The 13,202-nt window shown below is 41.6% G+C and overlaps 2 protein-coding genes across 2 annotated transcripts; both read left to right on the top strand.

The window, feature by feature from the left end:
- The first annotated feature begins 3,168 nt into the window (after positions 1–3,168).
- On the top strand, positions 3,169–3,894 carry LOC127130798 (uncharacterized). The gene has a single exon (XM_051059763.1). It carries the CDS (start codon positions 3,169–3,171, stop codon positions 3,892–3,894), a length of 726 nt encoding a protein of 241 aa, XP_050915720.1.
- A 1,456-nt stretch (positions 3,895–5,350) lies between these two features.
- LOC127130797 (uncharacterized) lies at positions 5,351–8,759 on the top strand. The gene is made up of 3 exons (XM_051059761.1): positions 5,351–5,453; positions 7,186–7,682; positions 7,797–8,759. Exons 1-3 carry the CDS (start codon positions 5,351–5,353, stop codon positions 8,757–8,759), a joined length of 1,563 nt encoding a protein of 520 aa, XP_050915718.1.
- The last annotated feature ends 4,443 nt before the right edge of the window (positions 8,760–13,202 follow it).

The raw sequence follows: 13,202 nt of genomic DNA, 5'->3' as shown, positions 1-13,202 counted from the left end.
AAAACCCATGATTAAATTGATCAAAAGAAATTTCGATTAATTAAATCTTTTGAACTTGTAGAATCCCACAATCTAAATTGAGTGACCAAAAGACCCTTGGTCACTTAATAAGACTTTTCTTCTAAGATGTGGAGCTCAAGGCCTCAAGTCAAGATCTCCAATCAAGGCATCCTCAGTCATACCATGCAGAGGATTATTCAAGCACGTCAAAGGTGGAAACTACAAAAACTTGTTAAATCCAGGTTAGAAGTGTGTGGCATGAGCCTTAAGAAATAGAGAAGGAGTGGGACTTGAGTATTCCTACCCCTATTCTGAGTATCTTTGGGTATGGGACGTATGACCCAACGCTCATTGTATTCACCGCTATTCATAGACTTTAGCACAATTCTAATCATATGATTGATAAGTCTCTCTCTCTCTCTCTCTCTCTCTCTTCACAAAGCAATACAACAAAGCAAGAACTAGATCAACAACTTATCAATCATGAATCAAGTTGTACGATACGAGCCTTAAGCAATAGAGAAGGAGTGAGACTAGAGTATTCCTACCCCCATTCTGAGTATCTCTGGGTATGGGACGTATGACCCAGCATTCATCGTATTCGCCTTTATTCATAGACTTTAGTGAAATTTGGATCAAACAATTGATAAGGTCTTCACCATTAATATAAGAAACAACTACAAAGATTCTGCTCTCTCTTCACTTGAAGGTTAAGACGATAATTACATTCCACGAGCCTCAAGTGGTAAAGAAGGAATGAGACTAGAGCTTTCCTACACTCATTCTGGATATCTTTGGGTGTGAGACGTTTGGCTCGTTGCTTATCGTATCCACCTTTACCCATAGACTTTAGTGTGATTCTTATCCTACAACTATCAAGTATATTCCTTTATTCCATTCAATCATTCAATCACTCGTCTTTTCTTGCCTCCAATCATCTTGTTTTCAGCCTTAGTAGGCTGAACTACAGTTGCTCTGACTTCCTTCTTGGATCCAGTTTCTTCGCGAGCTACCTATTTATTAAGCGATCATTCTCCATTCATGCAATCAATACCATCTTTTTGAGATCAACCATGCTCCTCCTTGGACTCCTTGTCTATCCTTTTGGGACGTCCTAACGACAGTCAACCTCATCAATTGAGAGTTGTTTGGCCCTGTTATCCAAACATTTAATTCATTCTTTTTCGGCTAAGACGCCACTTTGCTCTTCGATTAAGAGTTTATCCCTATCTTGGATCTAAGATACTATCCTTATTTGATCTTGAATTGTTGATTCCCCAGTAAGTGATATACTATTCCTTGTACTATTCAGTACTATAATCCTTCCTTAAAGAGGTGTTTATCTTGTGAGTCCCTGTTGCTTAGACAGATGTCTCTCTCTTTCTATTCTCGTGGTTTCGAACAACGATTGCTCTGACTTTCTCATTGCACAATGAGAATACGTAGGCATGAGGATGCGAATCCTTGGCGAGCATACTTTTAATTATTCCTCTTCCACCTTAGGGCACTATTCATACCCTTCAAGATTCATTACCTACCTTCGATCATAAATTGTTCACCCAGTGACATATTATTTCTTTGACATTGAAATACACTTTCTTTGGAATTCCATATACATCCTTTTAGGATGCCTAACATAAAGTCCACATTTCTATCTAGTGTTGCTTGGCCCGTCAACCAGACATCTCTATGGTATAAATCCCATTTCTCCTATGGATTCCAATACAACTTCACCTTTTGGTTTCAAACAATACTTCTTCAATCACTTGTCACCAGATATTCATTTATGTGACTTCGGTCACTTCATTTCATTCATCTCGTGATGCATTCATTATTCTACCTTCATTCACTTCATGTGATATACCTTATTCTTTGAGCCAAATACACTATACCTTTGTGCTCCATCTTGTACCTCCTTGTGAACCAAGAGTTGTTTGGCCCGTAACCCTAACACCTAATTCCTCTCTTTTTAGGTTGTTCCAATACAGTGATACAGTGTTGTAGGCCCTGACTTGTTGGTTCATACCTGTTTACTCTTGGGTTCATCTTTTCACCCTTGTTGGAGCTCAAAACACTATTCTTTGGTTCAGACCATACTTTGATCACACTTCTTTTCATCTCCCACCATTTGTTCTTTGAACTACTGAGCTCTGAATTCCTCATTGCACTATGAGGATACATAGGCATGAGGGCCCTAATCCTCACCGAGCACTTTATCTATTTCTTTGTTTTCCCATTCTTTTACGAGTAATCTTTAGTTATCACACCTATTCGAACGAGAACAATCAAAACGGTTCCCATGGAGTACCATGGATGTTTGGGGTGCTAATACCTTCCCCTTGCATAACCGACTTCCTTACCCAGTATATCTCTTTCTCTCGAGTTTTATCGATGTTTTCCCTTTCCTTTGGGGATAAATAAAGTTCGATGGAGACTCTGTTGTATGTCGAGGGTGCGATATGTTCGGGTATATTTCCACTAGCTTCAGTTGGCGACTCTGCTGGGGATACTTCACTACTTGGAGTACTTCCTAGTCACTAAAAGGAGTCGAGCCTAGTTTAGGTTGTATCCTCGCTAGTTTTAGGTGCTTACCTTTATAGATTTACTCGCTTTTATTTATCGCATTTCTTTTTTGCTTTATATTATAGATATTATCTATTATGCTGTTGTTGGGATGTGATAGACTATATTAGAGGAAAGCTCTGTAACCGAGCTTAGTATACACATAGGTTAGACTCATGGATAGTCGTGTACGCCTGTGTTTTGTGCGTTGGGTTGTCACGAGAGCCACACCCAGACTAGATTCACTTGGAAGTACTTTTGTCCTGTGAGTATTCCCTACAACAAGGTATTTCCATTTCGAGTCGTTGACTCTGGGAGACCTTCTAGGGACCACCTTGGAGCATAGTCCATACCTGTGAGGGGATATGGGTTTTTATTGCAGGAAACCATAGACTCTACCTACGTCGATACTCATGTTATGTCGAACCTTTGAACCTGCAACAAATGGCATGTACAGATTGTTCAGAAATATCCGAGTTTTGAATCTGTGTGACTTATATCATCCCATCATTACATTATCATTCATCATGACAAAAAATTCGCATATGCATTTCTTTTCCAGGAATCCAAGAGTCCAGTTTATTGACTAAGAATTCGAAGTGAAGCATGAATCCCGAGAGAAAGAACATTCACAATTACAAGTTCGTGGAACCTCAGTTGGATGTCTTGAGAGGACTAGGGGCACGTCTAAATAAGGGACACAAAGATGATTTCAAGACTTCCTATGGTAACCTTTTGGGCATCCTGAACACCGGAGTCAATATCACTGATGTGCACACTCTGGTGCAATTCTACGATCCTCCGCTGAGATGCTTTACATTCCAAGATTACAAGTTGGCACCCACATTGGAAGAATATTCACATATTCTGGGTATTAGGATCAAGAACCAAGTGCCTTATGTTTGCACTAAGGAACTTCCAAAATATCAAGACCTTGCTAAAGCTCTCCACATAGGGAAGAAGGAAGTGGAACTGAACTTGAAACCTAAGGGTGGAATTTATGGCTTCACCTCAAAGTTTCTAGTAGACAAAGCTATTGCCTTCTCCGAAGATGGGAGTTGGGAGGCCTTCAACACCAATCTAGCTCTACTAATCTATGGGATCGTATTGTTTCCAAATACGGAAGAATTCGTAGATCTGGCTTCTATTCATATCTTCCTAACTCAAAATCCTATTCCCACTATTCTTGCTGATACTTACTACTCCATCCATGTGAGGACCCAGAAGAAGAAGGGAACCATCGTCTGTTGTACCCCTTTGCTGTATAGATGGTTTATTTCGCATCTACCCAACAAAGGCCCTTTTGTTGAGAACAAAGATAACTTGAAGTAGTCCCAGCGGATCATGTCGTTGAACGTAAAATACATCTCTTGGTATTCTCGAATCTACGATAGTGTCAAGCTCATCATCAATTGTGGTGATTTTCCTAGTGTACCTCTTCTTGGTACGAAAGGGGGAATCAATTACAATCCGAGGTTGGCACTACGACAGATAGGATACCCCATGGTAGACAAGCCCGATCTCAAGAGTGTAAAAGGTTTCGTCTTATATGAAAGGGTCGAAGATCCAAAACTAGTCAAGAAGATTTCAAGGCTTGGGGAGCAATTTTTCCTCAAGGAATAGTAGAAATGGGTAAGAAGAATTGCATTGCCAAGGAAGCTTACACCAAATGGGTCAAAGACAGGGTTAGTGAGATTCTGCTTCCATTTCCACCTGAAATATCCATGAACATCAAGCTTCTTGAACCAGTAATCCATCAAAATTCTGAAGTCGGTGAATTGAAAAGAGTTATCGAGTCCCTAGAGAAAGAGAATGTTGATCTCAAATCTAGACTTGGTAAGATCTCATTAGAGAAAGAAACTTTGAAGTTCAATCTGAATCAGAAGAGAGATAAAGTGTGTCAAGCAGATGATGAGGTGCAAACAGATGTATTCAAAAGAATCAAAGTGGGTGACACACTCAAGGGAACTTTTTCCTGTTTGACAGCCAAGAAGAAACAGTTAGCCGAGACTCAATACCAGGCTGGCAAAGTGGAGCTCAATTACAGAGAACAAACCAAGAAGCTCCAAAGTCTGCTAGAACCTTGCAAGAAAGAGCTGAAGGATGAGCAAAGCCGCACCAAGCAGCTAGAAGTCACTCTTCGCCGGAATCAGTACGAGCTTAACCAGAGACTAGATGAGATTCACGAGCTAAAAGAGCAATCACACAAGAACCTGGAATACACTAGCCTACTCCCACAAGTGAATGGATATTCTAAAGATCTCCCCAACCAGGAGAAAACAGTTGTGAGTAGCATTTCAAGAGAACTTGATCACGACCTACCACTTGAAGGGAGTGCGATGTTGGGAAAATGTGGCGCATGCCTGTCCCCGACCTACCATTTCAAGAGTTTTTGTCAAGATATTTCTGATTACTGCTCTTTAAGTTTGATTTGTAATTCACTATTGTTCACTAGGTTGATGTCTGATAGGGTCAATGTTGAGACTCTTGTAACCCAGTGGGCAGTTCATTGATATGCACTTGTATTCTGGTTTCTCGATACATGAATAAAAGAGTTTCTTGGCTATTGGCTTCATAAATTATCTCTCTTTATACTTTGTATTTGCTTACGTTGATAAACAAACTCACGGACTCCTTGGAAACGTCTCCCTTTACAAAAAAATGAATATAACATAAATAAATATACACATCAATCTTTTTGCATACATACATGCATTCATGAATTTATTTGCCATAAGCCTCCGAAAAACAAAATGCTTACTCTCTCCATCTTTCTGCAGCAAAAACAATGACTCGTCATCAATACTTCACTCTCTCAAACAAATCAAGGATAATGCCTGATTATGAAGCTGACAACGTTGTTGTCTGTGAATCCCTCGCCCAGATTCAAGGTGAGATGAACCTCTTCAGGGGAAACATGGAGACCATTCTAGAAATTCTCTAAACTCAGAGGGGCCCTACCTCTGCTGCTGGCAATGTCACCCCATGTTGCTGGGGTGACCAATCCTACACCTGTTGTTGACGCTGCCGTCGAAACTCTGGTAGAGACTGTGGTGCCAACCACTGGGAACCGACAATTGGTCCCTGCTGACATGACTAGGCTTACTGCAGCCTACCCTTGGGGAATGCCCCCAAACTTTGTTGCTCATCTTGCCAAATAGGGGGATTTCTTCCCCCATCCGACTCTCATTTCCTCTTCTGCTGTTGGAAACACTGGTTTCCCGTTGGGTGCCCCCACTGTTCAAACTCCTCCAGTCGATGCTACCAACTCGGAGACTAACCAAGGTCAGGTCCCTGACGACACTCCTGACACTGAAGATGAATATCGAGGCCCACACCTCCATTTTCAGATCCCCGCTAAGGCTACTCAACCTGCAGGCACAAATCAGTTCCCGACCACTCCATTTGGTTATCCTGGGGAAACCTCCATGCCTATGCTGACTTAGGCACCTGCCAATCCTACACTCTAGTATGTGCAAACAGGGGCACCTCATGCCCCTAATGCTCAGGCTGGAGAACAATATCCTCAGTTGGTTCATATTTCCTAAACAGTGCCTACGGATAGCTCTTACCCGCCCCAGATATGGTTTGCTCTAAACATGCCCACTCAGATAACTCCTAAAACCTCTCGACCAGCCAGTCAGGTCGCTCCTCCCGCTGCTGATCCGGCCAAACCTGTGGATTATCAGCTCTTGGACGACAGAATAAGGGTCATCGAGGGTTTCTCCGCCTTGGGCATCGATGCTCGAGACCTCTGTTTGGTCCCGAACATGGTACTCCCACAGAAATTCAAGGTGCCTGACCTCCCGAAATACAAATGTCTCAGCTGTCCTCGTAGTCACATTACCATGTACTACAGGAAAATGACCTCGTATATCAACAATGACAACCTCTTGATCCATTGCTTCCAGGATAGCCTGTCTGGGGCTTTCTTGGATTGGTACATGGGTTTAGAACGCATAAAGATCTGGTAATGGACGGACCTATCCGGGGCATTCTTGAAACAATACAAGTACAACCTTGATATGGATCCGACAAGGCTTCAGTTATAGAATCAGTCACAAAGATCTAATGAAGCATTCAAAGAGTATGCTCAACGTTGGCGCGAAATGGCGTCTAGGGTCCGGCCAACACTATCTGATAACGAATTGGTAGATATCTTTATGGGTACACTCCAAGGGATATATTATGAGAAGATGATCGACAATTTTTTCATAAATTTTGTTGATATGCTAACTATTAGAGAACGTGTAGAAAATGGGCTGAAATCTGGGAAGATCACATACATGACTGCTCTGTAGACAACAAACAAGAGGTCGCATGGGGTCTTTGCAAAGAAGAAAGAGGGGGAAGCAAACGCTGTGACGGTGAGCGCCCGCCCCCAATATCAATTTCTGATGGACCCTATGTCGTATTATCCGTATCCATATGTCATTGCTGCTCAGTATCAACAATCGCCATTCTAGTATCAACCGTAGAAAGGTAATCAACAATCAGTACCCGCTCAGAGAAATCTGAACCAGCAATATAATCGTGACAACAAAGGATAAAGTCGAGGTCAAAATAATAGGTGCAATTTTGGTAATCGCCCCCAATTTGATAAGATCCTGGTACCGTATGCAGAGTTGGTGCCATATTTGATCCACGTGGGTGTTATTATACCAAGAGAACTCCCAGCAGCCTCTCCTCCATTTCATCGCAATCACAATCCTAATGCCTCATGCGCTTTCCATGCAAGGTATATAGGACACTCCACCGAGGACTGTGGGGCTCTCAAAAAGAGGATTCAAGAGTTAATTGATCAAGAGATCCTGTCTTTCTCCGAGGAAAAGCCCAATGTGAAGACTAATCCCTTGCCAAATCATGGTGGTGCAGCAGTCAATGCTGTGATCGAAGAGGAAAATGCTGAATCCGTACTAAGGGCTGAAGAGGTGAAGACTTCGATGTCAGTTGTGTTACAAAGACTTGAGCAGTTTGGGTTTCTAGTAGGTATACATGATGATTGTGAAATATGCAAGTTTGATCCAGACAATTGCGACAAGCTGAGGGATTGTGTACAAGAACTGATGGACCAAGGTTTGATACAGTTCTCTAAGTCTAAGGCAGTAGAAGTGGTGGCAGTAATTGAACCAATAACAATTGTGTATAGAAAGAAGAAGTTTGATTCTCCTCCCAAGATGATTCATCCAATTGATTTTTGTGTTCCTAGTTTGTTTTCGTATCAGAATACCTAGGCAGTGCCTTGGAATTATGAGACAACAAAGTATTTGGGAGGAAAAGAAATCCGCATTCCCGACACTGAAATCGTCAACATTGTTGGAGCGGGAGGCATGACTCGTAGTGGCCGTGTATTCGCTCCAAAATACACTCCTAGGGTGTCTCCAGCACCCATAGTTATCCTGCCTAAGGAGAAAGTCGTCCCTACTCCGACTCCGCAGGAAGTGGCAATTGTACCTGCCACTCCGAACATGACAACGACTCCGGTGCCGACGAAAGTTATTGACAATAAAGCTGTAGAATCTGAAACTTCTAAGGGTAAAGAACCGATGGTTGAGAAAGAACAAGTTGAAGATCACAAGAAAGGCATCACTTTTGAGGAAAGCCAAGAATTCCTTAAGTTGATCAAGAAGAGTGATTTCAAAATTGTTGACCAGTTGAATCAGACTTCCTCCAAAATATCCATTATGTATTTGCTATTGAGTTCTGAGGATCATCGCAAGGCATTGCTGAAAGTTCTGAATGCCGCTCATGTGATGCAAGATATCACAGTCGATCAATTTGACGACGTGGTTGCTAACATCACTGCCAGTAAGTATCTGGTATTTAATGAAGTAGAGCTACCTCCTGAGGGAAATGCCCACAACAAAGCCCTACACATTTCAGTCACGTGCACAGACTCCCTCCTATCTCGATTCCTCGTTGACACTGGCTCTTCACTTAATGTATTGCCAAAATCTACATTAAGCCAATTGCAGTTTAAAGGGACCGAGATGAGGACCAACGCACTGATCGTCCAAGATTTTGATGGTTCCCAAAGGCAGGTTATCGGGGAAGTCGATTTGCCCATCTGTGTTGGACCCCACCAGTTCATCATCACCTTCCAAGTCATGGATATCAACCCAAGTTACACTTGTTTGTTGGGTAGACCGTGGATTCATGTCGTTGGGGCAGTCACCTCTAATTGCACCAAAGGATGAAGTACTTGATTGATGATAAATTGGTAATTTTGTATGGTGAAGAAGATCTGTTGGTTAGAAAACTCTCCTCTTTCAGATATGTTGAAACAAATGAAGGGATTGTTGAGGTTCCGCTCCACTATTTAGAGTTTGAAGAAGTCAATTCCGCTACCTCCAATCATAACCAATCATCCGCTACCATTCTATCCTTAGTAAAAAGTGCCAAGCACACATTGGAGAAAGGCCCGCTTCCCGGTTGGGGTAAGGTTGTCAATGTGGCAGAGAAGCGCGACAGGTTTTGTATCGGTTATCACCCGGAAACATGCAAGGCAAGCCCGAAGAAAAAGCAGTTCAACCAAGTCAAATCCAGCAGTGCTGACTTTCAAAATGAGCATACTATGGCAATTATTGGAGAGTCCAGCGGCGGCAAACCAGGGGCACCGAGCCTCATATGTAGATGTCCTCCAGGGTTCAAGCTTCCCAATTAGACGGCTATCGTGATTCCCATAGTGTACTTGGAAAAAATGTAATGCATTTTGTTTTCTCAATCCACCGTCCTCTCCTGAAACGAGGGGATAGCTTGTAAGGGCCTCCATGTTTAAAAGTATTATGTGAATAAATAAAAAGCATTTTTTGCACGCAAAACTTGTGTTCCCTTTTCTTTCAGTTATTTTTATTTTTCACTAAAAACAAAGAAATGGCAAAAGATTTCTTTTTCTTTTTCCACTTTTCTCAAAAAAGTATACTAAAATAATCTTATCATATGCAGAGCAAACAAAACTATTGATTACAACATGGCTAAAATCAACAATAAATTTGGATTCCCAATCAACCAAGCTGAAGACGACAGTGAGGAAGATTGTGAATTACCAGCTGAACTAGCGCGACTTCTTGAGCACGAAGAAAAAGAGATTCAGCCATACAAAGAACCAGTGGATGCCATTAACTTGGGTTCTGAAACTGACAAAAAAGAAGTAAAAGTTGGGGCATCTCTTGCCAAGCATGTAGACTCCGAGTTGGTAGAGTTATTGCGTGAATATGTTGACGTCTTCGCTTGGTCGTATCAAGATATGCCAGGATTAGACATCAGCATTGTTGAACATCACTTGCCACTCAAGCCTGAATGTCGCCCAGTCAAGCAAAAGCTCAGAAGGACTAGACCTGACATGGCACTCAAGATCAAGGAAGAGGTTAAGAAGCAGCTTGACGTTGGCTTCTTGGCCATTTCTGAGTATCCACAGTGGGTTGCCAATATCGTTCCAGTTTCGAAGAAAGATGGTAAAGTCAGAATGTGTGTAGATTATCGAGACCTCAATAGAGCGAGTCCAAAGGATGACTTCCCTTTGCCTCATATTGATGTTTTGGTTGATAATACAACTCAGTTTTCCGTCTTTTCTTTCATGGATGGGTTCTCCGGGCACAATCAGATAAAGATGTCGCCAAAAGATATGGAGAAGACAACTTTCATCACACCTTGGGAACTTACTGCTACAAAGTCATGTCGTTTGGCCTGAAGAATGCAGTGGCAACATATCAGCGTGCCATGGTAACCATATTTCACGACATGATTCATGAAGAGATTGAGGTTTATGTGGACGACATGATTGCCAAATCCGTAACTGAAGAAGATCAATTGGCGAACCTGAGGAAATTGTTTGTTAAACTCCAAAAGTTTAAACTGCGTCTGAATCCAGCTAAATGTACTTTTGGGGTCCGATCTGGTAAACTCTTCGGTTTCATAGTCATTCAGAAAGGTATTGAGGTTGATCCCGACGAAGTTCGAGCCATCCGAGAAATGCCAGCTCCCCGAACAGAAAAATAAGTCTGAGGTTTCCTTGGGAGACTCAATTACATCTCCAGATTCATATCACACTTAACGACTACTTGCGAACCGATATTCAAACTGTTGAGAAAAAATCAATCAATTGTATGGAACGACGATTGCCAAGCGGCATTCGATAAAATAAAAAATAACTTGCAAGAACCACCAATCTTGATACCACCAGTTCCTGGTAGGCCTCTCATTATGTACCTCACAGTGCTCGATGAATCTATGGGTTGCATTTTGGGTCAACATGACGACACAGGCAAGAAGGAACATGTTATCTACTATCTCAGTAAGAAATTCACTGAATGTGAGACCCGATACTCACTTCTAGAGAAAACTTGTTGTGCTTTGACTTGGGTTGCTCGACGCTTGAGGCAATATATGATTTTCCATACCACTTTATTGATATCTAAAATGGATCCGATAAAGTATATCTTCGAGAAGCCTTATGTTATTGGTAGAATTGCCCGGTGGCAAATGTTATTAACCGAGTATGATATTCAGTATGTGACCTAGAAAGCAATAAAAGGGAGTGTTATGTCTAACTACCTTGCTCACCTACCTGTCGAAGGTTATCAACCGTTGAGGTTTGACTTTCCAGACGAAGACATTACGTTTACTAGAGACTTCACTATGCCTGGCTTTGACGCAGGCCCTGAGGAAGGCCCCGAACCAGGATCAGGATGGATGCTCTGAAGGAGAATTGCCATCCAAGGCGCAGCGGAATTTAAAAATTTCTCCATTTAGTGATCCTTACGAATGGGCATGATCAGTGATAGAATCGTTACCTCTTGTGGCGATCACGAACGTTGAACGATGACAACGTCTCTACTCAGTCCACACGAACAGATTCCTTCAATCTCAGTGCTAGCTGGTACGAATGAAGGCTTTGAGTGAGAGAGAGAGGGAAACGAAATTCTAAGTCTTCACTTGAGTGCTAGTCTGAGTGACAATGCTTCTACCCAAGGGTTCTATTTATAGAACCACTTGTGTGGGCTTCAAGCTAAAAAGCCCACTTAAGTGTATTTTGGCCCATATCTCATAATATGCCAAAATCACTTAAGTATTTGGTACCTTACCATATTTCGTCTCCCACTTACGTGCACCGTACCTTACGGTGTTCCTTAGTTACTCTATTTCTCATCAATCCGTCCTTGTGTGTGACCCTGTAGGTTTTTGCGACATTGGCAATTATATTAAATCACGCATTTAACATAATAAACAGTGAGCAGTATCTAGCAACACATCACTGCTACCCAAGTCACGAAAATGTCATGTGATCTGACAAAACCTCCTGTGATAATAATTATGTGTATAATTACCCCTTTGCCCTTATGTCTATATTGAACACAAGGCATAGACCGTGTCATCCTTGTCCAGTTCAATATTGGGCCCATAGACATTTATCCTGTTACGCAGGATGGGCAAATTCCATCTAGGTCACTCATGTCCCTCAGCATGCTTCGTGGAGTACCTATCAACTGTCTTTATGGTTATCCAGTTACGGGCAATGTTGGATCAGCAATAAAGCACTCGACTCTACATCTAGGATCCATAGTGGTTTCAGGTCAAAGAGTGGTATACACCATTATCACCATGAGAATAACTTATGACACTTTGCATAACTTTCTATATAGTATTCTCATAGCGGGTCAATCCGGTATAAATATTACTCTTAATATTCATACCTATGTTTAAGACTTGATAACTCTTTATCCATGATCCATGAGATGTGATCATCAGTCTACAAACATAATAGTCTTAATGTTTTAATGTTATCCCACTTCACAATAAAGCTCGACTACGGATACTTTAAGAATAGTGTCCTATGTTTAATGTGCTCTCGTGATCAAGTCACACTTGATACATTAAACGAACTGTCTATTCTAGGGACTTTATTAATCAAACATAATAAAGAAAAAGCCTTTTATTAATTAATAAATAATTCAATACAAGTACCAAAAGTATTGGCCTCTAGGGCTTACACCAACATGCTCGTGTTCGACGGTGCTTCCAATGCTCGAGGCCATGACATAGGTGTTATTATCATCTCTTCAACCATTTTCCACCTTTCATTCACTGCTAGATTGTGTTTCGATTGCACCAATAGTATGGCAGAATATGAAGCATGTATCTACGGTTTAGAGGCGGCAATCAACTTAAGGATCAAGATTCTTGAGGTATACGGTGATTCAGCTCTGGTAATCAGTCAAGTAAAAGGTGATTGGGAGACTCGGGATAGCAAGTAGATACCTTACAAGGAGCACATTAGAAAATTGGTACCCTACTTTGATGAAATCTCTTTTCACCATATTTCTAGGGAAGAAAATCAGTTAGCAGATGCTCTAGCCACGTTGGCATCTATGTTCAAAGTCAAATGGAAGAATGAAGCACAATCCATCCATATTGACCACTTAGATGAACCAGCACATTGTCTAGCAATTGAGGTCGACCCTAATCATAAGCCTTAGTTCTATGACATAAAGACATTCCTAGAGAAACGACAATATCCCATGGGTATATCCATTACCGATAAGAAGGCTTTGAGAAAACTCTCTTCCAAGTTCTTCCTAAATGGTGATGTGTTATACAAGCGGAATTATGAGTTTGTACTGCTCAGATGCATGGATAGACAC

This window comes from Lathyrus oleraceus, chromosome 3 (genome assembly GCF_024323335.1).
Source record: "Lathyrus oleraceus cultivar Zhongwan6 chromosome 3, CAAS_Psat_ZW6_1.0, whole genome shotgun sequence".
NCBI classification, from domain to species: Eukaryota; Viridiplantae; Streptophyta; class Magnoliopsida; order Fabales; family Fabaceae; genus Lathyrus; species Lathyrus oleraceus.
Note: the sequence above shows the minus strand (reverse complement) of the source record. Positions and strands in the feature narration are given on the sequence as shown.

Bases quoted from the DNA above. Each gene is read 5' to 3' on its own strand.
- LOC127130798 (XM_051059763.1), top strand. From the start codon at position 3,169: ATGAATCCCGAGAGAAAGAACATTCACAATTACAAGTTCGTGGAACCT.
- LOC127130797 (XM_051059761.1), top strand. From the start codon at position 5,351: ATGACTCGTCATCAATACTTCACTCTCTCAAACAAATCAAGGATAATG. The intron at 5,454-7,185 runs GTGAGATGAACC...TACCGTATGCAG, and splicing joins ATCCCTCGCCCAGATTCAAG to AGTTGGTGCCATATTTGATC. The intron at 7,683-7,796 runs GTAATTGAACCA...CAGAATACCTAG, and splicing joins AGGCAGTAGAAGTGGTGGCA to GCAGTGCCTTGGAATTATGA.